This window comes from Podarcis muralis, chromosome 4, assembly GCF_964188315.1.
Source record: "Podarcis muralis chromosome 4, rPodMur119.hap1.1, whole genome shotgun sequence".
NCBI lineage: Eukaryota > Metazoa > Chordata > Lepidosauria > Squamata > Lacertidae > Podarcis > Podarcis muralis.
Genome location: NC_135658.1, coordinates 75,283,914 through 75,311,440, shown reverse-complemented (window position 1 = coordinate 75,311,440; position 27,527 = coordinate 75,283,914). Strand labels below are relative to the sequence as shown.

General features: G+C 42.7%; 1 protein-coding gene across 5 annotated transcripts in view; it reads left to right on the top strand.

Moving 5' to 3' along the window:
- Window positions 1-27,527, top strand: part of AFF3 (ALF transcription elongation factor 3) — a 285,260-nt gene that overhangs the window by 79,734 nt on the left and 177,999 nt on the right. For all 5 annotated transcript variants that reach the window (XM_028727893.2, XM_077927591.1, XM_077927590.1 and 2 more), the window contains 2 exons: window positions 8,004-8,124; window positions 11,727-12,515. In XM_028727893.2, coding sequence (XP_028583726.2) covers window positions 8,026-8,124; window positions 11,727-12,515 — 888 coding nt within the window. In that variant the 5' untranslated portion in view covers window positions 8,004-8,025. The remainder of the gene's footprint in view (window positions 1-8,003; window positions 8,125-11,726; window positions 12,516-27,527) is intronic.

Sequence of the window (27,527 nt, the reverse complement as noted above, 5' to 3'; positions counted from 1 at the left end):
GTCAGCGCGCAGCGTCACGCCGGGAGGGACATGAATTGCTAGCAAATTACATAATCACCTCCTTGAGGGCTGGCTCATCTTCTCCAAAGGCAGAACCCCATTAATTAACAGCACAGACTCACACCATAGCCAAGACGAGGGGGGAAAACCTCAGTCATGCACAGTCATGCACATGTGGGGGCTAAATGAGGACGAAGACCAGGCAGAGAGCAGGGTTCAAATCACCCCACCTGGCCAGGACAATCCCTGGGTGCTCCCTTGGGCCACTCGCCTGACCCACCTCGCAGGGCTGTTGTTGCGAGGATAACACGGGGAGAACCACGCGCGCCCCTGGGAGCTCCTTGGAGGAGAAAGCGGGCGATGAATGCAATGCACGAAATATATGAGAGGCGACCAGGTTTTGCAGGTGAGGGGCCCCCGCCAGCCTCCGCTTCCAACACCCGGCGCAACGACGCCGAAGTTTTCCCCCGGGCTCGGCTCGGGGAGCAGCGCTGCTCCCCCCCGGCTCCCCTTCGCCCTCCCGGCTCTCTCTGCCACCCACTGGGGACCCCCCTCACCTGCCAAGTCCGGAGCGCCGGTGGAAGTTGCATGCATGCATGCAGGGCGCCGCGTTGCCATTGCATTGCACTGCACTCCATGCAACGCCTGCACACATGCATTGCCTTGCACGCCCGCCAAGGGGTCTCCCCGCGGTCCGATGCGTCCCCTCCGGCGCGGATGCAGCATTGCAAAAATAAAAAAACCCCGACGCAGTCCTACCTGGGGGGCAGCCTCCGCCTCCGCCGCTCCGCCTCCGCGGGGATCCCCGGGCTCCATCCTGCCGCCCGATCTCCGGGGGGCGCAGGCAGGCTGCGCGGGGTCTGCACGGAAGAGCCCCTGCCCGCCCGGCCGCCGCCGCTGCGCTCATTCCATGGCCGGGAGAAGAGCGCGTCAAACAAAACGCCCGGCCCGCCAGGCCACGCTGGGAAACGTAGTTCGCGCACCCCGCGCGGGCGCGGAGCCCAAGGGCGAGGGGACTACGGATCCCGGCAGCCCCCGCGCCAGGGACGGAGGGGGAGAGGCCGGGTGCAGGGATGGAGGGACGGGTGGGCGAGCGAGTGAGTGAGTGGCAGCCGCCAAGCCTTGGCTGAGAGCCAGGAAGGGCCTCCCCGGAGGAGGAGGAGGAGGAGGGAGGCGCAGAGCGGGAGGGAGGGAGGGAACCCCAGGGGTCATCTAGTGACGGCGCCCCAATCGAAAATTTGACTTAAAAAAAATATCTTTCAATTTTTTAATTTTTCCCGCGGCACACCAGGCAACATCTCGCGGCACACTAGTGTGCCGCGGAACAGTGGTTGGGAAACACTGTCTTAGGGCCTAGCTTTAGGCTCTGATTTTCTCTGAATGGGCCTCTCAGTCTGTCTTCCATCTCCAGTACGCATCAACAGATGTAATGGCAGCCCCAAATGACCTGCTGATTCTGAAGTGGGAATTTCAAGGGACTTAAGCATTGTGAACTACCTAGGACTGGGGATTGTACAGAGGCTTCAGAGTGGAAGGGAGAAGGAGTTGGTTTTTGTTAGTTCCCCCTCCCTCTCTGCTGCAGAGCCTAATGCCAACCCACCAAATATTCTCTAGAGCAGCGGTTCTCAACCTGTGGGTCCCCAGATGTTGTTGGACTACAACTCCCATCATCCCTGAGCTCTGGCCTTGTTAGCTAGGGGTGATGGAAGTTGTAGTTCAACAACATTTTGGGACCCACAGGTAGAGAAAGGCTGCTCTAGAGGGTTGGGGGACAATTAGGAACAACACAGGAGGTGGTACAGTGTGGGTTGCAAGCGTGAAAAAGAATTGGGAGAAATTGCTTGGGTTTAGCCAACCCAACACTCATCATTCCAGCTCAGCCAGTTCAGCCAAAGCTGGCTGAGCCAAGGTCAAGGTAAGCCCCCCAAAAGTGGCATTCTGGGAGAGTGGCAGGGGTGGGACTGGGCAGGGGGAGATTCACCTCATTTCAAACTTCATTCACCTTGCTCATGCCACCTAGCAACCCAGCAGAAGTTACACAGGCAAAAAGGCTCGTATAACTCCCATTTCCCCTCTGCCAGGCTCAGGCCAGCTCAGCTGACAGCAGCCATGCTGCTGAACAGAGTTTGAAAAAGGGGGAAATTACACTGGCATAATCTGCGCCAGCATAAATTATGCTGCGTTCCTATTGTTTGAATTGCTCTGTCTATTCAGATCCTAACAGGCTAAGTCTCAAACCTTCTAATTACCAAACCATACAATCATCAATCACAACAGCAGCAGCAGCAAAGTTATTACCCCTCAAGATTAATATTGAAAAAAGAAATTCAGAAATAGGTTTTTCAATCTATATTCAAACCAAGGACTTGAAAGAAAAGATGCAGTAGGGGAAGAAAAGAAGTAGAAAAAGCAAATGGTTATAATTGGTTAGGTCTATGACTCTGTCCATGGTTTGTGTACGAGAGAGAGAGGCAGAGATTCATTAAGTAATAATAAAACATTTTAAAAGGAATGAAAAAAAAAAATTTCGTCTTCAGGTCTTCATTTCTGTAGGCAAAGCCATCAATTAAAATATCAGTCTCTTAAGAACTCTGTGTACCTACACATTCACTAAGGATAGAACTCACGGTACAATTAAGTATCCCACTAAGGGCACATCAAACTTAAGAGCACTTAATTGTATACAGCATTGAGCCGTATGGGTATGTAACATTTCAAACCCACAATGTTTGCTTTGCTTTCAAAGCATTTGTATGCAGTCTATAATACAGTAAATCTGTCACACAGAGTCTGCCCCATACCAAGTGCTTTTAAAGTCAAGCAAAACACAACACAGCATAATATGGACATCATTTTCTTGATTAACTTTGATGAACCTCCAGTCATTATCCATTATAGTAACAGTAAATTGGAAATGCTGCTTTGTTAGTGTTACACGTATAGGCAGTTTTGATGAGTCATAGAATTTATGGCTACTGGCACTTGACATTGATAATGAAATGCCATATTTTGCCTTTCCTTGGAAATAAAATACGACATACAGCTGCAATTATGCATCCCTTGCTTTATGCAAGATAGATAGTTCTGTGTCGTCGTTGCCTTTATAATTTTTTTACTCCAGAAGTAAATGAACCAAGTCAAACCATACAGGGCAGGACAAGCAGCCTCTATGCAAAAAAAGGGGGAAAGAAGAAAGACGTATGTCTGACACCAGGAAAGGCAATATTCACAAGACAGTGGGGATTATTTCAACTTCCCAGGACACATTGCCAGCTTAAAACACAGAAGGTTGGGTGTTGTTTTTTTTATCAGCTCAGATTGAAACTGGTTTGGAGAGAAAACACACCAAAATTCAGTATTTCCCAAAAACAACAACACAGGATAGATACAGGATAGATTACGGCTTACGTTGAATGTACACCACTTGCCAAACCAACATTGGGAGTCCATTGGATGAAGAGTAAATGTACACAGCTCTAGTGTGGCCATTCTAGAGCAAACCTCAAAGGGAGTCTGTAACATGAAACCACTGAATTACATCAAGAGGTTCAGCCGCTATCACTTGTGGCCTGAACCAAGACTGGAGGATCATTAGCATGTGTTAATTGGCTTACTAGTGCCAGGGTGTCTGCATTACCAACTGTTTGTGAGTTGTCACTATTAATTAGGTACTTATCACCCTCTGTGCTTTTCTGCATTCCCTCTGACCTCAGTATTTTACAACCTTCTCCCTCCCCACCCAAAAAACCCTCATGTATTTGTATACCCATAACTCGGGATGACACTTCATGCATTTTGATTTTAATTAGTTTTAAAATACCTGTTTTAGCTGAATTTATTAGATAGATAGATAGATAGATAGATAGATAGATAGATGATACATACATACATACATACATACATACATACATACATACATACATATATACCTAAATACACACAAAATCGAGTGGTATATAAATTTTGTTGCACAAAGAAAGAAAATGCACCTGATAGGCTGAACTGTAGTGCATGAAAGCTTATGACAAAATGAAGTGGTTAGTCTTTAAGGTACTGCAAAGTGTTTATTGCTTTTGAGCCAAACTGATAACCCTTGAGTGTGCACATATCTGTGATTATAGAACCAGTGTTGCAACCAGAGATGTGAAAGCTAGGAGCTAAATGGCACCTTAAATCTAGGTTGTGGGCACTGCATTGGAGTGTCTGGGTGCACTTTTTAATAACAAGAATGCAAGCTGAAAATGAATGAACTGCAGCTAAAATCTTATGTTCGTTTTTCACACGGTGTAGTCCTCATCTGAAGACATATTTCTCCTGCCTGTCCCCCTAATATTCTTATGAGGATACCTTCTCCAGTCTTCAGAGAGTGGCTGGAAGTGGGGAAGCCGAAAAGGTTCTTCCTTTCATTCCAGCAGTGGCAGTTTTAATCTGAAATTTTAGGTGCAATACTGAACCCAGAGCTCAGAAACTGCTCGCATTAATGAAATTCCCTGTCGCGCCTAGAACAATGGGAGTTTCCAAAGCTGTATAGAACTACTACCCCCACCCCACCCCACCCCGGGCAAATTAAAATTGTATGAAGCGAACAAAATTACAGTTTTGTCTCTCTCCTCACCAAATGGGGTTGTTCAAGACAGCCTGTGAATAGCCAGTTTTCTTTAAAGGAGAGCACACTAGAGACTCGAAATGCACCAATATACCTCTTTCTGTGCATATTGACAGGTTGAAAGGGAGTGACAGGGAGCAGGAGCAGGCATAAGCAACACAGGTCCCATGGTGGGCTCAGCACAAAATATACCCATTAATGAATCCTAGGAGACATTCCAGGGTAGCAGAATCTTTGACCTTCATGACTCTCAAAGAAGCTGCCGCAAGTTCATTAAAGGAGGGGGGAGGAGGTGAAGCTGAGAGGGATTGGGAGACTCACTAGGGCTCTTAGAAAATTGCAAAATGGCCTTATGACATGAATTTGAATTTATTTATTTTTTGTTTTGCATAGTAGAACTCCAGTTAAAACCTCTGAGGATTTATCCTCTTGTGATCTGTTGAGACAATTTAACCTCCTTCTAATCGTGCCACTAAACAGGTTAGTTGTGTTGCTCAGAAACATTTCAAAAAGGTTGCATCTTGAAAGTGTAGCGTCTTCTTGAATTATAAAATATTGGGGAGGGGGGACAGATAAAGAAAATATATCTGCTTTCCCAAGATGAAGCTTGCAGGATTCATGCACCGAATATTCAGATAGTTGGAACGTGTTTATTACCATCCTAGAGTAATCGTGAACACAATTAAAACCTTTCGTCCTCAATCTGGCTTCTGTCCCTGTGTAAGTGGCTGTTACCAGAAGACTCTGTGTGATTGTATTGATGTTTATATGGCCAGTTTTCATGGTTAGTACAAATCATAAAAGCTATGGAGGATGAAGCGTAAATGAATCCAGCTTCAGAATTGCTGGGAGCTAAAGTTTTAAAACTCACGCTGCAAAGTGAAAAATGAAATTTAACCAGGCATTTTGGTGAAGGAGAAGCAATTTATTGGATGTAAGATGAAAAGCTGTGAGAGTAAACATCAATCTCATCTTAGACACATGTCAGTGATTGATGTTTGCTCTGCACTGCAGCCTGGAGGTAAACTCTTTGAAACAGCATAGTAGGTACTTTATCTGTCTGAGGGAAAGAACACAGTTTGTTAAGTTGCTGCTTTTTTTTTTTTTTTTTTGAGACCCTGCTACATCTTCATGTTCAATCAAAGGCAAAACAGTAAATCAGAGTAATTGCTTTGCCCTGTGGCATTTCTGTTTGTAAATGGAGGAAAAAATACTGCAGAACCCTCAAATTAACTTCTGTTTAAACTAGGTGAAAAGTCCAAAAAGTCACTGGCAGCCCAAGTATAGCATTTTATTAATCATGTCACCAGTCCATCAAAAGCTAGTGCTTTGTTTTTCTTGCACGGCAGCTGATGCTTTTGTTTCAAAATGCTTTTTAGCACTGAGGAATGTAAAGCTGTCACTTCTGGGAAATCATAACAAGCCATTAGCAACACAGACTTTATAAATAGTCATCATTTATTTATTTTTGTTTAGCTGAAAATGACAATGGTATGAATAAACTGGCCAGAAAAGGTGTTGGATATGACTGATATAATGAGAAGCAAGCCTAATCTACAACTTACTAAGTGCTTGTGCTATTCAATAATATAATTACTCAACATTATTGTATTGATTAAAATGATTATTCATATGAATATATGAAGCTACCAAATACTGAAGATTATTGATCCACCGAGCCCAGTACTGTATTGTCTACTACTTTGTGAGGCAGTAGATCAAAGAGAGAGGTCTTTCTCAGCCTTGTTACCCGGGGCTAAACTAAATTCTACCACTAAAATAAAATAATTACTTCCCAAGCTGTTTCATTTGGCCCATATTGTGAAAGTACATTTCCGTTTCTGAGCACAATTCGAAGTGTTGGTGCTGACCTTTAAAGCCCTAAACGGCTTTGCCCCTGCATACCTGAAGGAGCAGCTCCACCCCCATTGTTCAGCCTGGACACTGAGGTCCAGCTCTGAGGGCCTTTTGGCTGTTCCCTCGCTGCAAGATGTGAGGTTACAGAGACTCATTTTCTGCACTGTGCAAAGCACTTCATAGACCAGCTGTCAGAATAAGGCAGTTTCACACCTTCATCTTGGTCAATCCTTTTATGAAGGGGCTGAATTCAGTGTAGCAGAACAGCATTCATGCATTTGTATTCACAACTTGCAGCCATCACAGCACGTTCATGACTTACTGTACTATGAATGTAGCCACCGCCAGCTCTGTGATGTCTTAGTGCACAGCTACAAGTCATATCAGCCCATATGTGGGAGACTAACAACAAGAATGTCTTGGTTGGGATGGTTGTTTTCTTTCAATCCTCCAATTCTAGTTGGTTGGCAAAAAGGATAACAATTGTGGCTAGGCTAAAGTAGCTGATAGTTGCGTTTGTACTTTCATGACCACAGTTGATTAATGGAGATCAGAAGAAGGTGCATTACTGTGAAAATATCTGTGGTATATAGCATTAACAACCCTTTAAAGGTAAAGGTAAAGGTACCCCTGCCCATACGGGCCAGTCTTGACAGACTCTGGGGTGGTGCGCCCATCTCACTCAAGAGGCCGGGGGCCAGCGCTGTCCGGAGACACTTCCGGGTCACGTGGCCAGCATGACATCGCTGCTCTGGCGAGCCAGAGCCGCACACGGAAACACCGTTTACCTTCCCGCTAGTAAGCGGTCCCTATTTATCTACTTGCACTCGGGAGTGCTTTCGAACTGCTAGGTTGGCAGGCGCTGGGACCGAGCAACGGGAGCGCACCCCGCCGCGGGGATTCGAACCGCCGACCTTTCGATCGGCAAGCCCTAGGCACTGAGGCTTTTACCCACAGCGCCACCCGCGTCCCTAACAGCCCTTTAGGGGCTCATTAATGAAAAGAGAACTATAGAATCCAACTAGAGTGATTTCATTTTTAAGCAGTATTCTTGTCTAACACCCTAAGGCACTGAAGCTCTTTAGATTTTGCTGGACAACGGCTCCCATCATCCTTGACTATGCAGATTGAGACTGATCGGAGTTGGAGTCCAACAATAAAGGGGGAGGGAACACCCTGCTCTAAAGAGCTGTCATACAAGGAAATGTTTTCATCATTTCTATTTAACTATAGCTTTAATTATTGTGCACTTTGAAAAGGAAGCCCCCTTTGTTTCTTTGTCAAAGATGCTTTGACACTTACCCTGTTGCATTTCACCTGTTCGACATAGGTCCCCTAAATATCTCATCCCTCCAGAAACTGGGTGAGTGTGTGTGTTTGTGTGTATGTGGATTTGAATTTCCTTATTGGAATGGCATCCATCACATTCCTGTTCTTGTTTTCTTTGTCACCTGTTTGCTAATTCACCCTTCTGTATGTAGTTATGGCTACCCAGGGTTTGTTGCCTTAATTCTAGTTTTCTGCTTTTCTTTTGGTGCAGTGTCTATGACCCTGACAGAAATATGCTGCGCAGGAAAGAATGGGAAAGGAGAAATCAGGAGACCCAGCACGAAGATGGCATATTTAATAACAGCTACTCCCTCTTCAGTGAGCCATACAAGGTATATATATATTTCCCCAATTTTCCTCCCTGTTGTTTGATTGTTGCTCAAAGCAGGTAAGGCAGTTTAGGAGAACCCAATTCCCCAACTTAAAAGAGAATAATCTATATTTAAAGTGTCCCTTACAGATGCTTGTCTAACCTTTTTTTGAAAACCTCCAGAGAAAGCCAGATGACAGCTTATTCAATTGCTAACCCTGCCCTCAAAGTGGGATGCTTAGAATTTTTTAATTTTGTAGTCTCTTCCATCTTACCATCTATGGACTTGTAAAGGGGGTCACCTACTCCTTTATCCATGTCATTCATGACAATATTGAATGTCACCATATCCAACAACCAAAAACTGTTGTTTGTTCTTGGGCAGAGCTGCTGACTGTTAATGAACAAGCTAAGCCATGTTGTCTGGAAGTTGATGCCACTAGAACACAATGGCTGGTTGTGAGCCGAGTCAGAACCAGGGGATGTGGCTTGAGGTCCTTCATGCCGGAGTGAAAACAAGCCTGGGCCTGCTTGGACACCTCCCTTCACCTCACCTAACTGATGGGCCACCCGCCTGTGCTCCTCTCCCAGCTGAGCATGCAATACTGCCTTCTGGTCTAATAATGGACTGGGATAGCCAGTGTGGTGTGCCTTAATGCTGAGGCAGTGCTGGCTGAGGCTGATGGGAGTTGCATCTTGAGGGCACCATGTTGGCTACTCACGTACTAGACTCATTTCCTTTCTCCTCCCCGCACCAAATACATTAGCTGCTCTATAGCAGGTCATTCTAATCCAATAGTGCGGAATCTCTGGCTGTGGGCCTAATTAGGCCCATCAGCCGCACACATACCCCAGCTTGACCCATGAGACTGTTTTGGCCAAGCCATTTCCACCACCTGCTCTCTAAACCTGATGTCATATATGTCAGGTGCAGGGCAGGTAAATGCATGGCCGGACCAAAGGGCGGGTGGCAGATACCACCGGCCAACTGCACCTGCAAAGACCTGTGTGCAGAAATTTGCATGTGTCAGCAATCAGCTGATTGTCAAGGCAATCAGCACTATGTACAGCACTATGCAAAAATGGGTCACCTAATGTCATTGTGATGATGACAGGTGACTGACAAGAAACACCCGGCCCCCCAAATCTATCAAATCTATATCAATATCTTTCTTTTTAAGAAATCACATGAGGGATAGGTCATAAGTCTTGCTACAGTTCAAATTTATTAACAAGATTTTCCTTGCCCACTCAACAAGTTATTTTATCAAAAGAGAGTAGGTTCTTCTAGGGATTTATGTGTGTCCTAATAAAACTGTATTGTTTCCTAGTAACAACTGAGTTTTCTTCAAGTTGCTTGCCAATTAGTAATTTCAAATTACACAGCACTGTAATAATTTCGTTCAGTAAAAGCGACCACATAAATTATTTTGTATGTCCTACTTTAATTGGTCATTAGCTATAGGCTGCAGGATATACTTTTTTTGTAGTCTGCCATAATGAACTGGTCTCACAAAGCATGCATTAATATTGATGTCTCATTGAGTTTTAGATGTTTATTTTTCAAAGTACATGAACGGTGGATCAGCATTACATTCAAATGTGTTTCAAAAAAGCGTTTTAGACTTAGATCAGTACCTAGTTGTTGGCACCCGTCTGTATCAAGAGACAACAGAGTGTGCTTCCTGGGATGAAGTGAAACCACTGTGTTAGCAGCACCAAAGTAACATTACATGGTGCACAAGCCTGGGCAGTGTGTATGGAGATCCTGGGCTGCCCAAACGACAAGACCCCCCTCTCAGCCTCACTGCTGTGGTCCAAAGGAAACAGAGCAATACATTTAATCTTGGCCGTCAGAAGGAGGCATACAAGGCACCATCCCAACCATCTTAGGGACTTCACTCCAGATTTGCATAGGGTTTGCTCCTTAGCTTTTTCTTCTCCCAAAGATGTCCTGCAAGGCAGCAGAGGTTTAGGATCAGAGTTTTCATTCTCTTAGATGGGCTACCTTCCCAGGTTGACAAGCCTCATTTGCCCCTCACTTCCCTCTGCAGCACATGCAGAAACGGCCTTCTTGACCGTTGGACTCACTATTGACCTTGCCCGCTCAAATCTGCTGGAGCTTGTCATAACATGCAGTGAAAGTCCCTAGCTCACCAGGGTTTTGAGACCCATCAGCTACCCTCACCTACTTTAGCTGGCCAGTCAAAGGTGCTGCTGGGGTGTGGCCGCTGTCGCATGCTGACAGCTTCTAGGAGCTTACAATGGTCAAACAGAAATATCCTAGCTCTAGTTACATTTCATGGAAATCACTCAGTATAGTTAACAATTGTCCATATGACATCACAATATTCTCAGAATTGTTGGAGAGGCTGTGGAAAAAGGAGTCACCTTTTTCCAATATTGGTGGGACTTCTCACAGGTATTTAGATTCTGGACAATGGTGGGCCTAATATTTGACAATACTCAAATATCCCATTCCAAGTTCACTGCAGATTTGTTTACTAAATCTTTGGGATGATCAGCTGAAAGGGTTCAACTTTCAGGAACTCTTGACATCGATGTTGGTGGCTGCCAGAACTTCAGTTGTCCTAAAATGGAAAACCTTACAGGACTTGTGACTCACACTGTGGTATAAAAATATGTGGAGTTTAGTGCTAGCTGAAAAATAACTCGTAAATTACATTTTTTAAAAGGCTCATAGGATCCTGAAAAATATTATGCTGTTTGGTGGGATTTTGTCATATATATACCACAAATACAGACACACAGGACTCCATGGTTTAACAAGAAATGTGGCTTTCCTAATGGTATTAAGTACTCTACTTTTACCTGATTTATTTCTTCCAATTATACTTCACTGCTGTTTGTTTGTTTTTTATTTGTGCTTCTACTATTTTTATTATACAGTGGTGCCTCGCAAGACGAAATTAATTCGTTCCGCGAGTTTTGTCGTCTTGCGATTTTTTTCGTCTTGCGAAGCACGGTGTCGGAAAAGTTTTGGAAAAGCTTCAAAAATCACCAAAGTCTTCAAAAACCTCAAAAAAGGCTACCACACCACGTGCTATGAGTTGCTCCTCGAAGTCAAGTCGCAACTGTATTAACGGTGTTAAGAAAAAGGAAACAAACTTGCAAGACGTTTCCATCTTGCGAAGCAAGCCCATAGGGAAAATCGTCTTGCGAAGCAGCTAAAAAAACAAAAAACCCTTTCGTCTTGTGAGTTTTCCATCTTGCGAGGCATTCGTCTTGCGAGGTACCACTGTATTGCTTTGACTTCAATAAAAAAATAAAAACCTTTTTTTCTGCTTCCAATATGATATGCTTGGAAGAAATGTATTAAATACAAGTGATAACATTTGTAATATGCATAATATATACGCTGAAGCTCATGTAGCTTTCCATGTTCAGAGTAAATTGAAAACCTTTTTGCGTCCTCACAAAACAAAACATTTTATGTGATTCTTCATTTAATGTGCTTCTGAACTGTTGCATATTCATGACGATTTCCTTTGCTATTCTTTAAGGTGCCACAAGATTCTTTGTTATTCTTGATGCTACAGACCAACATGGTGGCTACTTTCTATTTTGTTACAGAATTTAAAATTATTCTTGCTTTCTTTACAGACTAACAAAGGGGACGAGCTCTCCAGCCGTATCCAGAATACCCTGGGCAACTACGATGAGATGAAAGAACTGCTGACTGATCGATCCAATCAAAGCCACCTTGTTGGTGTTCCAAAGCCGTGTATCTCACAAACGTCTGTGACCAAAGCTGAGGAACACTTCATTGCTGACACAAAGCCCCACACTCACGCTTCTCCATCTTCCCTACCAGCGGCACTTTCTGGGCAGTTGGGCAAGAACCCTGCAATGGGTTGGCAGAAGTCTGGGCACACTCTGGAGAACCAGCAAAGGGGAAGCAAACATAGACATGGATTGCCGGATGCACACAATAACGACTTTAAAACGGTTAGCCAAAAGAACAGTTTAGAAAAGATTACACATTACGCATCCAATCCCTCATCACCATCTCCGTCGAGTGTTGCCCAAGGTCCTTTATCGTCTTCACTTGGGGACAACAGCAGAACACAACAGCAGCTGTCAAAGCTGAGTTTTGGTGGAGAAGGTGGAGCTCAGGCTCAGGAGAGGCCAGCTATGCATAGCAATGGACACTGTGTGCAGAACTTTCCTCCTTCACTTGCTTCGAAGCTCAGCATAGTTCAGCAGAAACCAACAGCATATGTAAGGCCAATGGATGGTCAAGATCAGGCTCCTGAGGAGTCTCCAAGATTGAAGGTGCCAGCTGAAACTAGCCTGCTCTGCACCTCATATAGAGGAATGCCTTCTGCCAAAGCTGACTCAGCTAGGACAAAGTCAAAATTGACAAAATTTAATATTCCCAAACAAGAAGAGGTAAGTGCAACAGAGCTTTCCATGTGCTGTTGATGTACTAGTTAATCACTTTCAAAACACTGACATCCTACATTGACTTTTTTTCTCTTAGAAAGTATACTTTGCACTGCATTTTCAGGGTACAGTGGTGCCCCGCAAGACGAATGCTTCGCGAGACGGAAAACCCGCTAGACGAAGGGGTTTTCTGTTTGCGATGCGCTTCGCAAGACGAATTTCCCTATGGGCTTGCTTCGCAAGATGAAAACGTCTTGCGAGTCTCGCCATTTCCCCCCCGCTTCCCCCCCTTTTTTCAAAGCCGCTAAGCCGCTAATAGCCTTTTAGCAGCTTAGCCGCTAATCCTTTAATAGCCGCTAAATCGCTAATAGCGCTAATCCTCTTAGCCGCTAATGGGCTTGCTTCACAAGACGAAAAAACCGCTAGACGAAGAGAATCGCGGAACGGATTCTTTTCGTCTTGCGAGGCACCACTGTATTCATTTTTACTCGGTGCGTAAGTGGCAAACTTACACAAGGACTTAGAGTGGGGTGGGGAGGGATTCCAGGCCATTCTTCAAATTTGCCATTGTCTCAACCGCTTACTTGGCTAGTAAGATAGCTACAGTTTTGGTTCCCATTTGGCCCGCTCCCCTTTAGTGCTTAAATTTTATGATTTCCAGTGACTTGATTACTAATCCCAATTGAAAATGGATTTTAGTTGATTGACTATTTCTTCACACCTATGTAATGGTGGTCAATGAATAGCATTTAAAGTCTGAAATGGGACAGGGGTTGGCTGGTAAGAAGTCAGTGCCCTGGTTCAAAGGATATAGATGTCTTTCTTTCTAATAGCATCATTAGCATGTACAGATGAGAGCCAGAGATGAACAGGTTCTGTCAGCACTCAAACAGCAAATTGGCTCCAGCTACATGACTTAGAAATATTGGTACCCTCACAACAAATAGTGGGCTATTGTCTAAAGGTTGGAAGATTAATACTGTGATGTACAACGGGAGCTTCATTGGGTCTTGGAGAAAGAAAACAAAAATGTATATGTTGTGTGTGTGTGTGTGTGTGTGTGTGTGTACGTGTGTGTGTGTACAGGTTTGATTGGATGGATTTAGGTGATGGTGTATGTATCACAATGTCATGGTATGGTCCCTAAAGAAGCCATCCCTGGATCCATAGGTGTATGCCAGTCACCACCCAATCAACAATACACTTTATTTATTTCATAGACTCATAGAATTGTAGTGTTGGAAGGGACCATGAGGGGCTCAGACCCACAACTCTGAGATTAAGCGTCTCCTGCTCTCCCAACTGAGCTATCTCAGATTTTATTTTCTTCTTCTTCTTCTTCTTCTTCTTCTTCTTCATCATCATCATTTTAATTATTATTTTGTATACTGCTCTTCATCTGAAGATCACAGGACAGTTCACAATATAAAAATACAAAACAAGAACATAAAATGCATAATAAAAACAAGAACGGGAACAAACCAATAACCTTCATCCCAATAGGATTATTGGAAATATATGTTGTTGTTTCTATACAAAACAAGTTCCTCTTCCATTTTTCCTCTCGAGGTTTCCCTATCTACAGGCAATGAAATAGCACTTGAATGCAAATTATAGGCCATTATTTTTAAATATGCAGGAAAGGTTGATTTCCCATGCAGTTTAGTTCTTCATTTAATATTGTTAATCAGCTTTTGAAGGTTCTCAATATCAAGACATAAAGAGAATCTTAAAGTAATTTTTGCAGAAATTGTTTTAATGAGAATACCCTAGCTGTCCGTTATGTATAAAGGTATCAAGTGTTCGTTCAGGATTTAATTTTTAGGAGTCAGTTTCATCAGCATTAATCAGAATTCATATCCGACCTCCTGGACCTTTCAGAAATCATCCTACTTCTCAGTGTAAATGATAGCCTCTCATCTCAAGTGCTGCTGTTTCACATTTAGAATTTTATTGTAAGCGGCTTATGAATTATATTACTAGAATGATGAAGGTCTGAAGTGCTGAACAGAAACATCTTGCAGTATAAAATAGGCCATAGAGAGACACTTGTTTCCAGTATAGCTCTTCTAAAATTATTTGCCAAAGATGCATCCATTCTCTTTTATCTTGAACTTATGATTCATGTATTGTTCTTGGTAGATTGAAAAAGCCAAGATCCAGTGTCTGGACTCAAGACATGCACTAATTTCCCCCCTATGCCCTTGTATTTTTAGACATGTAAAGAATTGTACTGAACTTACCTACTAAGTAGCATTATGTTCAGTGGGTCATGTTCCCTCATAAGTCTGTTTAGGACTGGAAAATTGAGGGGAAATTTATAAATGCACGTGTTAATTAGGTTGTACTCTTTATTTCGTTAGGTCAACTTCCAGTGTGACAAATGAGGCTTTCCTTAGTCAGAAAATCTATGTAATTGTTCTTTTTCCCAGTGAACTTCAGTCATTTTGTGGCAGTTGCTGGCTTGGGAAACATTTTACAACCTATTTTTATTGATGAATTCCTTTTATAGTCCACATCAATTCATAATATAGACATCAACTGTCCAGTCCTATATATTAAAACTGGGGTCATATTTATTGGATCTTTTAATTCTGTGTTAATGTCTTTAGAATTTTGACATTAAAATTAGAATATTACACATAAATAACTTGGTGATTAAACTGCATTAGTTTTTTTAAGAACGATTTTTTTCATTGGAGTTATTTTTGTCATGGCTTTCCTATATGCAGTTTACACAAGGGTTTATGAACAGTGCCAGTTTTAGGAACAGCAGCTATCACTTAAATGTATCCTAGGCAACAAACTCAAAAGTTCGTATATCCAACGTTCCTATTTATTCTGTAGCCCTCTGTGCCCTCAGGTGACCATTCCTGAAGATTAGGGTATCCTTTGGAATGGCATGGGTAATGACACAGGAGCAAGACTGTAACTGGAAAGTGGAATTGAAGTAAATGGGGAACTTATCTTATGGGAGTAGAAGTTCCACCTGCTCATGCTTTCATCAAGTTTGATCCAAGCCCAGGAAAGCATATTCTGAGCCAGAATTAGATATATTAGTTGTCAGGCTTGTTTGCTTTCCACAGAGGAAGCATCCCAGAATATTCTATTACACTGGCGCAAGCCACATCTAGATACCTCATCTAGGTGAGTCTAAATAAATCAGTAAGCAGTCAATAATTAAATCAGGCATATCCAAAGTCCATTTTGGGGGCCTAATCCGGCCTGCCAGTCGATTTAATCCGGTCCCCGTGGCAGTATATATCCTGGGGTAAAATCCTTATAAAAGCTCAACAACTTTAGGGTAAAAATGTAAAGAAAGCTCAACAACTTGTGGTCGGCCCTCACGCATGTTCACTTCATCAAATCCGGCCCTCTTTGAAGAAAGTTTGGGCACCCCTAAATTAAATCCTTGCCTAGTATGGTTGCTGTATTTTACCACTAACCATCAACAGTACCCACAATAAGGGGATTTTCCCACAATATTTTTTTTAAGACAGAGCAAGGAACAAGACACAGAGACGAGCCAGTCAAAGGCACAGGCACCAGTTGGCAGAGGTGGCCCACCCCATTTAACTGCCTGAGGCAAATTGGAAAAGTGCCACCCCCCTCCCCTGAAGCCTTGCTTACCAGGGTTGCATGGCAACGGGTGGGCAGGGCACCAGCAGGAGCGCTGCCTTGTGGGATTCTGCCACCTGAGGTGGCTGCCTTAGTCCACTTCATGGGCGAGCTGGCCCTGCCAGTTGGTCGTATGAATACTTAATACCCACTGCCCTTTACAACCTTAGCAGGTCCTCCATTCCCTTGCTGACCTTTCGCTGTGAATGTGTACCTATTTTACGCTCCTGCCAGCCAGTGTTGACAATGCAATGGGCCAATGGTCTAACTTGGTATAATTTAGCTCCCTATGTTCCTATGTGCGCATGAACGTCATCAGTAGGAACAGCAGCAGCAGCAGAATCATGGGTCCATCCAGTGCTTTTTTTCTTTAGGGGTACTCTCATTTTCCTACTCATATTGAAATGCTGCCCCTCAATGAAGCCAAACTTAGATTCACAAAATGTTTAGGGGTATGCGTCTCCCCAGAAAAAAAAGCACTGGGTCCATCTGGTTGAAGCACTCTATGCTTTTCCCTTCACCATTATGGGATCATGTTCTTTTCCGTTGGAAATGGAAATGAATGGAAATATCCTGACAATTTCTGCTTAATGAATTTTTGGGGAGCATGCCTCAGATTTCTGGGGTGTAACATACGCCATTTACCAGTTGTAATGTTTCATCACTTGCCTGTGCCATCTCAAATCAGGTTCTAGGCTGCCAGAATATGTAAGCTGGATAATATGACATCCTAAATATTATTCCGAGTGGACATTTGTGACTACTGTGATAATATCAGTCCATAAACTATTTGTCCTCCTTGTGCAAAGTTATCATTTGTAGTTTAGAGTGCACTTTAGAAAATGAACCTTTGCATTTAACTTCCAAAAGGAAACACAGACCAATTTCTAATACAGTTTTTAATTTTTGATAATTCCTTTTTTCACAAATGGTTCTTTGGAAGATACACTGTACATTTGCTCCTCTCTCCATGGTTTGCCACTCTATATTTTGAAGAACATAATTTGCAGTAGCAAAAGTCGGAGAACATGCTGAGCCTAGACATTTATTTGAAATGCCATATTATGTGAACCTGTTAATGTCAAGACATATCTTAGGAGTATCACATAAAACTGCTGACCTTTCCTCAGCTCTTGATTACTTTTTGTCTTTCTCAATTAAGGAACTGTTCAGAACCCAGTTCACTGTGTGACCCTGAGTATATAAATCTACACTGATAATTTCATGGCACTTGTACATTAGAAATTATGGTGCATCTATGGACATAACTTACTGCTCTACCTCAGTACATTGGACAGACTGTAAAACAGATGGAGCAGGAATTTCTCAGATATACTGCAGGAAAAAACACCCAGCTATATAAAGGAGAGTATGGTGAAGCTGTGACTCTCTGAAATAAGGGGTAAGCTAGATGATATGACAGCACAACCCAGCTTGGATAACTCAGAATGGGAAATATTGATTTAAATATCAATTTATGCCAGTGGGAAGGGGTAGCTGCCAAAACTTCCCCTCAAAAGCTGGTCTTGGAGCCCAGTGAGAGCAATTCTGTCCCCCAATTCTGTGCTTTAAATGGTTCCTACCCTACGCGGGTGGCGCTGTGGGTTAAACCACAGAGCCTAGAGTTTGCCGATCAGAAGGTCAGCGGTTCGAAACCCTGCAACGGGGTGAGCTCCCGTTGCTCGGTCCCTGCTCCTGCCAACCTAGCAGTTCGAAAGCACCTCAGAGTGCAAGTAGATAAACAGGTACTGCTCCGGTGGGAAGGTAAACGGCGTTTCTGTGCGCTGCTCTGGTTCGCCAGAAGCGGCTTAGTCATGCTGGCCACATGACCCGGAAGCTGTACGCCGGCTCCCTCGGCCAATAAAGTGAGATGAGCGGCGCAACCCCAGAGTCGGCCACGACTGGACCTAATGGTCAGGGGTCCCTTTACCTTTACCTTTTACCCTCTTGGTGGTTATACAACATACTAATCTGCCACCATAATGTTTAGCATAGCTGTAGGCAGGGCCGGCCCAAGTCATTCTGCTTCCTGAGGAGGAGTAGCTGTTGGTGCCTTGCCCCCATGCTAAGGTCACATCCGCACCATACGGTTAGAACACGTTTATAGCGCTTTTATAATCCCCAAAGAATCCTGGGGCTTGTAGTTGCCCCATCATAGAGCTACAGTTCCTAGTACTCTTAGCAAACTATGGTTCTCAGGATTCTTTGGGGGGGGGTGGTTATGCTTTAAATGTATGGTGTGGCATGGTCACTGTGTATATTATCCAAGGCTACCCGAATTATTTTGGCAGTTGAGGTACAAAATCTCATAAGCACTTCTTTTCCTTCCTGGCAGTAAAAATACAACAATAGCAAATTAATTAAGCAATGTTTTGCTGCCCTTTCTTTACACCTAAAATGTGTTGCCTAAGGCAGCTGCCTCAATCTACCTAATGTTAAGGCCAGCACCAAGACTGCTAGCTACAGATTTTGGAAAATGAATGAAGGAGAAAGTTCATCTACTCTCTTTTGATTTACAGGGGTTCTTTCCCCCCCTCTGTGCAAACTGAGTACTGGTGCAGGGGGACTTGGACCAGCTAACTTAGTTCATATAAACTTTCCTACTGGTTTCAAGATTTCTCAAGCCTAGGCAGTCCCACTGCCTTTAAAAAAACAACAAAAAACTGTGTCCCTCTCTCCTTCCTATTATTTTTTTTAAAAAACAGATTTTTATTAAAGATTTCTTGGTTTACAAAAATATGTGTAATGTCTTTTTTTCCAAGTTACATTTTCTGCAGATCAGTTTCATCTGTTGATACAGGAAGAAAAGGGGGAAAGAGGTGGGGGGGGGCATGGTGAGTGGGGGTGGGGTCAGATGGCAAAGTTTCTATTCTATTTAATGTATGTGTGAGGTTTTGTGTCAGCATCGCTTGTGCTGGTTCTCTTTACTATTCGCTTGTGTTTCTTGCAACATCGGATATCGTGTCTGCGCATGTCCGCAGCGCTGGAAATCGCTTCTGCGCATGCCCAGATGCCAGAAACAATTTCCGGCATCTGGGCTTGCGCAGAAGCAATTTCTGGCATCTGGGCATGCGCAGAAGCAATTTCCAGAGCCGCGGAAGAGAGTCCCAGTGCCGTGCTGCACCGGTTTAGCGCAGTGCGCGGGGACTCGCCAAGCAGGTAGCTCGGTTTGGGGGCGGCTCATGGGCCGGTTCAGCGATCCTCATGGGCCACTTCCAGCCCATGGGCCTTAGGTTGCCGACCTCTGGCGTAGGGTGTGGTTGTTTGTTTGTGATTGGTTGTGGTGAACATTGTTTTCATGTGTGATTGGGGTGGGTGGGTGTTTTTGAATCAGGTTAGCTATACTGATTCGTATGCTGTTGGTGGATTCTTGTCGTTGTCTTGTTGGGCTGTGTATGTGATAAAGGGGAGCCATACCGGGGTGAAGGCATCTTCTTCTATTTGTCCCTGTGTCAGTTTCAGTTTGTTGGTTAGTTTTTCCAATAAGGCTGTTTCCCCAGTTTGTTGGTTAGTTTTTCCAATAAGGCTGTTTCCCATACTATTTGGTACCAGTGGTCCATGCTTACTCCTAACAGATCTCTCCAGTGTCTGGCTATGATGTTTCTGGCTGCTGAGAGTAGGTGGGTTATGAGCTCTTTATGATGTGAGTGGGCATTATTTTCTTGGAAGATGTTTAATAGGGCCAGTTCTGGGGTGACTTCTTGCTTAGTTATTTTGCATATCTCTTGTAATGATAATAATAAAATATTATGATTATGATTATAATTATTATATGATTGTTGTCCAGAATAGTTGGATTTTGGGGCATTCCCACCACATGTGGAGGTATGTGCCTGTGGAGGTGCATCCTCTCCAGCATTTTGGTGAGGTTCCTGGGCATATTAGTGCTAGTTTCCTTGATGTTAGGTACCATCTGTAAGTGAGCTCTCTCCTTCCTATTAGAGGCACTATCTAGGACCTGTGATAATCTGCCCAGAGCTGTGATTCCTAAACTTGGGTCTCCAGCTGTTGTTGGACTACAACTCCCATCATCCCTAGCAAGCAGGACCAGTGGTAAGGGATGATGGGAATTGTTGTCCCAAAATAGCAGGAGACCCAAGTTTGGGAAACCCTCAAGAGTAGTAGCCTGTTGCACTATTCACGATCACCTCTGTATAGTCTGTCCAGCTACTGTAGCACTATGGTCTTGATAAATCAGCCATCAGAAAATTCTCACTGAGGGCTTAAGAAATGTTTGGTGACCTGTTTATGTCATTTCCCATTTGTTTGCCTTCCAGATTACGAACCACATTTAGTATATCAATTGAGCTGCAGGTTTTTTCTCTTGTCCTTGATTTGGATCATTGTTAATCCTACATCAAATAAAAAAACATACGAATGCAGTTAGCGCAGCAGTTTTCTGCCACTTAATGCAAACAGTCTTATGATTGTTGCTTAAACAAGAGTGATAGTTATTGGGATGTAATGAGTGGAGAATCACTTTGACTCCGTGGGCCAGATACTTATCAGACCAAATTTGACAGGCAGGGACAGTTGCCAGCCTGACAAGCACCTGATGTTACAGGTGGTTTGGTGCTTGGAAATCCCAAAGTCAGTACTTCATATATGCACTTCCTGACTCGTGGTTTGTTGTGGATGTTGCTTAGTTTGTGCTACCTTATTGGAAGTAGTCCATCCACACTGCATCTCTTAAATGCACCTCCAAATACACATTCCATTCTAAGTAATGTGATGCATTATATTACTTTTAATAAATCACAAACTCGGGTGTGTTGACTCAGAGAACATGAAAATAAATGTGTTTGTCCTCCAGTTCTCCTGCCACTCCCTGCCGCAAGCCCTTTAATTGGGGAATTGGGGAAACATAGAATAGAATCATAGAATCATAGAGTTGGAAGAGACCACAAGGGCCATCGAGTCCAACCCCCTGCCAAGCAGGAAACAACATTTTCAGCATGAGGGACAGATCCATGTCAGTGCCCTCCCCCATAGACCATTGTTGCAAAATTAAGGTAAATATTTAAATTATTTTCTTAAAAAAATATATTTGCACTAAGGAGGCTAAGCAATGTGGCAATCAAATCCCACCTCTCTTTTGTTATTCTGGTAGCGAACTGTAAAAAGTCCACATTTAAATATTTTTAAAGGTCCATGATTTCTAAAGGCCCAGTTTCCCTTGCTATTGTAAGGTCATGATTGTGGTGGTGTTGTTTGTGCAACATGAACAAGTTAATTTGTAGTCAGAAACACAGCGCAATTAAATTTCTGGCAATAAATTTTAAAGCTCTTTCCAATGTCACTGTGCTTCTAGGTGACTCCTACTTTTAAATTTGAAGTCAACACGTAAGAACCTACTAAACCTTTCTCAATGAGTCAGTTGTGTACATAGCTGAATGGTTAATATGGAATTGGGGGGAAATGACCATGTAAGATACATCATCGTTGTTTGATAATTGTCCTGAAATTAATGGTAGCTACAGAGTATAAAAATTTGACTGAACCAAGTATAAATATAGTCAGCAATTTAGACTGTTCTGATTCAGTATGAAAATGTATTTTGATAATAAGTGGATTCCTATCTAAATTCATGAGTTCCTTTCATGACACTTTGGGTTAAGCCTGAAATAGATTAATCTTTTTTTCTGATAAACTTTTGTAAGCTGTGATTTCTCTGGTGACCACATTTAATTGGATATTAAATAAAGTGCTTATCTTTATACCAACACATTTTTACAGCTTTCGTTTTTCACCTGAGTCATATTTCTTCAGCTGAAGAACCAGAATATGTTTGATTCGAACCATTATCTGCTAAGACTAGAATTAAAATACGTTAAACATTGGTTTTAAGTATAGGTTTCAGGGTGTGTGGTGGTTTTTTTTTTAAAAAATGAAGACAAATAAATAAATTACTTACAATTTAGATAAGGTTTTTGAGCGTTCAGAGGGTTTCATTTACATGATATAAATGTAATAATAAAATAAAATATCAGGAAGGCTTAGAATAGCCATGTAAGGTAGAACAGCACTAACTAACCTCTTGTTGTGGGTGACTGTTCAGAAGAGAGGCTTGCCTAAGATCACGTGGTGAGTTTGTAGCTGAGATTATATTTTATGCTGTTTTATATGTGTTCAAATGGTACTTTATTGCATATTTGATATGTGGCTTATAATATGCTTTTGAGAGATTCCCCCCCCCCTTGAAAAGCAGAATACAAATTTATTTTAAAAAATAAAACCAAGGCTTTACAACTCTTTTAGCACAGTTTCTATGCAATTTTACACCTACCTACTCAGAAGTAAGTCCTACAGGATCACATAAGGTTTATTCTCAGGTTAGGTGGGTGTAGGGTTGCAGCCTTATAGCCATTATACTTTTACCTCATACTAGATCTAGCTTCTCCGTGTTGAACAGAAAATAAAATTCACATTCTACTTTTCTAAATCTGAGGGGTGTAAATTTGTTTCATGTGGAGTCTGAATAACGAGAGGAATTGGAATGATTCTGAGTTGCCCTCCCCTAGTCAAAGCATGGTGTCAGTAACCCCCTGCGTTGGATCATGGCCCCCACAAAGACTTACTCTGTTCTGTTGCTCTAAATTTATTTACTGTATAGCTCTATGTTTTCCTATATGTCTTCTTTTCTTTATGGGCTTTGCAAAAATAAGCTTTGCTCCCCAAAAATCCTTTGGATCACTGAGGAGCTCTGGATTTAATCATTTATTTGGTAATGCACAGCTGTGTGTGTGTGTGTGTGGAAATCCTACAGTGCTCTGATTTAATAAAAACAAAACAAAACAGTTCAGAATTCTGTCAGTAGTGTTCGAAAACCTCACATTCTAAGGCCTAATGGAGGACACACAAAAGGCACCAGATAAGCTTGTGTGAACCTGCAAAGTTGTTGGTTGTTTTTTTTTTAAGTATAAGCATTGGCTACCTTTCTTTATAGCCGTGTGAGGCACATGTGAAAGCTATAGCAATCCCAGCCATTGCTCAAGGCCAACTGAAAGCTGGGAAAGGGGAAAGGCGGAGAGTTTGGCATTGTATTCATGGGAGTGGTGATGGAGGTTCACTTTCATTCTCCTCTTACTAAAGAAAAGAAATGGTAAGATTGCTATGTAGTTGTAACCTTTAATCCCTTTCACCTTGTCTAACTGGATACATTGTTTTCTGAAGCTGACAAAATTAAAGGTACTAGCGGCCATGCTCTGGCTAGCAGTGACTATATAGTTTTGTGATGTAAGTTGGTAGGAAGTACATAAATAAAGGTTTGTTGTGGCATTATAAAAGCACCTGAAGACATCATTCTTAATTTGCTTGTCTAGCAGCAGGGTTTGTCATCTAAAGCTGTTCCAGTGTTTGCCTGGCCAGCAAGAGAACTTCTTAGAACATCTGATTTCTTCTGATTTGGGAACAAGGTGTAAAGGTTTTGTCCTATCAGTAGAGATGAATGGAATAGACTGCAGAGGCAATGTACAGTCTGAACTTAGGGTTTATGCGATAGATGTCTCTGAAAGGTCACAGTGCATCTAAAAAAGATGAAGATCAGCTCTACCAAAATAAGATGGAGCATCTTTCTATTAACAGCCTCTAAAACATACTTTCAACAACTTTCATTATGGATCTCCAAGTTTCCACACAAGCTTATCATCACTCATTTCTATTCCACTATTCAGTGATGTGCACTTATCCTCTATAATACGCAAAATGTCTTACAATCTCACAAACCCACATTGTAAATGCCTTTCTCGGGTAACTCCAGGGACAGATGTATCCAACAATAATTGTATGCACAGACAGCGCAATTCTTTGCAAACTAGTTCTCATTAAAGTCTTGACATTAACCGTTTGCAGGTAATTATGCTTTACCACATTATTTAGTCTACAGGATGGCACTAATGATGCAGTAGCACTAATTGCTTCCGTTGGTATTGTGCATGTACAGGGGTGAGATGGATAGCTATAGTGTCAGTTGGAGGCATGCGGATTTTCTCATGCAAACACCTGTCTGGGTTTTCTAATTGCCAGCACAGCTGCATAGATGATACAGTTTACACAAACACAGTAGTCTGTAGTGTGTATGTTGGACTTGATCATCTCTAAGTTTAGCCATCTCAGATCTACAGACAACAAGATTATTATTTGACTATCGGGATCATATCCCTCTTTAGAGAAATATGCTCTTTGATTATGTAATTGTATGTCATAATCTAGCATAGCTCGGGATTTCCCCAGGGGCGAAAGAAAAAGAAATATGGTTCTGCCGCATTGCATGACCACCTTGAGATGATAAATTTGAGTTGGGGATGAGGGCCCATGGGCAGCACTATACCAAGGTCTCCCTGAAAGTTGTGGGGGCCACATCTTGGCTTGGTGTTCTGAGCTGGGCAGGAAGTGGGCGTGGGGAATTTCTCTGTAAATCCCTTTCACGGTCGCATCCCTTCCTGGTTAGGCTTAGGCTTTCAACAGCTTATGTCTGGAACATTAAAGGTAAAGGGACCCCTGACCACTAGGTCCAGTTGTGACCGACTCTGGGGTTGCGGCGCTCATCTCACTTTATTGGCCAAGGGAGCTGGTGTATAGCTTCCAGGTCATGTGGCCAGCATGACTAAGCCGCTTCTGGCGAACCAGAGCAGCACACGGAAATGCCGTTTACCTTCCCACTGGAGCGGTACCTATTTATCTACTTGCACTTTGAGGTGCTTTCGAACTGCTAGGTTGGCAGGAGCAGGGACCGAGCAACGGGAGCTCACCCCGTCGCGGGGATTTGAACCGTCAACCTTCTGATCAGCAAGTCCTAGGCTCTTTGTTTTAACCCACAGCGCCACCCGCGTCCCGTCTGGAACATTAGTGGATATTTTCTTCTAGCCCACCCTTGAAGGTGAATAGCACCAGAGAGATTTCTGAGAACTCCAGGACAGTTTCCTTTGGGCATGAATAACGCTAGATGAATAGATACAACTTCTTGCAGAAACCCTTTCCTGCTTAGGACAACCTGATCCATTCCTTGGTTTACCCAGGGATTTCGGGTTGTATGAACTGAATACAAGCAATACAAATTGCCTAAGCCTTGGTATTGCTGTTGGCAGCTGGCAGGGGTTTGGTGTTCCTCTATGTTGTTGTATGTATGCAAGGAGGTAAAGAAGGTGTAGTAGGCTGTCATCTGGGAGGTATTTAAACCCCAGTTGCCAAGAGAAGAAGGTACCAGAAGGATAAGACAAATAAGAGAAGTGAGAGCAGTGGAAAAAACTGGACAGCAGAGGTTATCTGACGGGGGCGGGGAAGAGATGGTTAAGGATACGGGAAAAAGAACAAAAATTGAATGGGAGGGAACGGCAGTACAGTGGTACCTTGGGTTACATACGCTTCAGGTTACAGACTCCGCTAACCCAGAAATAGTACCTCGGGTTAAGAACTTTGCTTCAGGATGAGAACAGAAATCATGGAGCAGTGGCGCGGCGGCAGCGGGAGGCCCCATTAGCTAAAGTGGTGCTTCAGGTTAAGAACGGACCTCCAGAACAAATTAAGTTCTTAACCTGAGGTACCACTGTACAGAACATAAGAAGAATCTCTCTCATTATACTTTTAAAAATTTATTAAATTTCTATTAAATGTAAGTTGATGTGATGGTGAAGATATCTGAGCTAGATCACTGTACTGAATTTTCTATTGGTATTGTCAGATGTGCTTTGAAATATGTAAGATTCCACAAATGTGTGAATTCAGCTATGCTTGACGTACTTTAATATTTATTAAGCTGTTTAAGCACTTGTTTTTTTATTTTTTACAGTGTGATATTATATTTATGTTCTTGGTTTTAAAACAGTTATCCATCCTGAGCTTTTAGGAAAGGGCAAGAAATAAATAGGCTCTTCTTAACAACATCTGCATAATTAAAACAGCAATAAATTTTCCGAAGTTTGCAATTAAATTAAACGGCGATCAAATAAAATTGCATTCATGGGATGAAGAGTACATTCTGGTTAATGATTACCTTACGTAATTCAAGCTTCATTGCATATTATTGATTGTACTTTATATTTTATATTCTGATCTTAATGAGCAAAACTAGAGGAATCACAGGCAAAGTGTTAATGATGGTTTCACCCTTAAAGATCTTTAAGAGGAGAAAATGCAAATTTCTTTTGGTTACGTGGTTCAAGTTTTTCTGTATGCAAATATAACACATCTGTGTATTTACTTTACTGCAGACATAACTAGCAAGTGTTTAGTGATGAAATCTGTTCTTAATTATGATAGCAGATGTCAGAGTAGGAAGTTTCCCCCCTTTCTAATGCAAAGTCGCCTGATTTACTCATTTTCATATGCATTTGTTAGGGTTGCCAATGCAGAGAGAGAAGCCTTTATGAGAGACTTCAATTTGCTTTCTGTGTGAGAGCCTGTGCAAATGGACTAAATCTGCACAGCAGGGAAGTTTTATCTCCCTTCCTCATGCATTGCAAGCTGTTGTTTCTGCCCAGCCCAAGAAGAATATAAAGCTACTCAACAAATGAGTGAGCTGTTAAGTGCTCTAGTAAGTATTTTAGGCAGCGGTTCCTATAACTTTGCTGTGCCTTACTAAAGAAGTACAAGCATGACGTCACCATTCTGGGGTAAATGGCATTAGCAGGCTGGTCTTAAAAAGGTATTTGCAAATAGACATACTTTTTCTTGGATGCTTCATTTTTACTGGGTTTTTGCTAAAACTACCAACAGGGTGGAAATGATTAGAGCCTTTTTATTGCTGTGAAGTAGAAAAGTTGCCTGACTTTTTTTTGATTGGTTTGAATCATAAGGCTACTGAAGCTCTGCTTGTGTGTGCGCGCGCACGCTTTCCTGTGTTCGTTTACAGAATCCTACATCCACTAACTGGAAATAAGCCCCATTGAGTTTAATGGGACGCAGCCCAGTAACTTTCCTTTCCTTGAAGACACTCACACAACAGTTGCAAGATCTTCTTAGTTACAAGATCTTCATGGTCCATAAAGTAAAGGTAAAGGGACCCCTGACCATTAGGTCCAGTCGTGGCTGACTCTGGGGTTGCGGCGCTCATCTCGCTTTATTGGCCGAGGGAGCCGGCGTACAGCTTCCAGGTCATGTGGCCAGCATGACTAAGCCGCTTCTGGCAAACCAGAGCAGTGCACGGAAACACCGTTTACCTTCCCGCCAGAGCGGTACCTATTTATCTACTTGCACTGTGCTTTTGAACTGCTAGGTTGGCAGGAGCAGGGACCGAGCAACAGGAGCTCACCCCGTCCATACATAAATGCAAAAAAAGCATCGCAGCTTTGGAATCTTCAAGGCAGTATTTTCATTTAAAGTATGTTTATTTAATGGAGTTTACAGCAATATTTGCCTTTATTGTAAAAAGAACAGTATTTTGTTACTTCAGTCCCTTGTGTA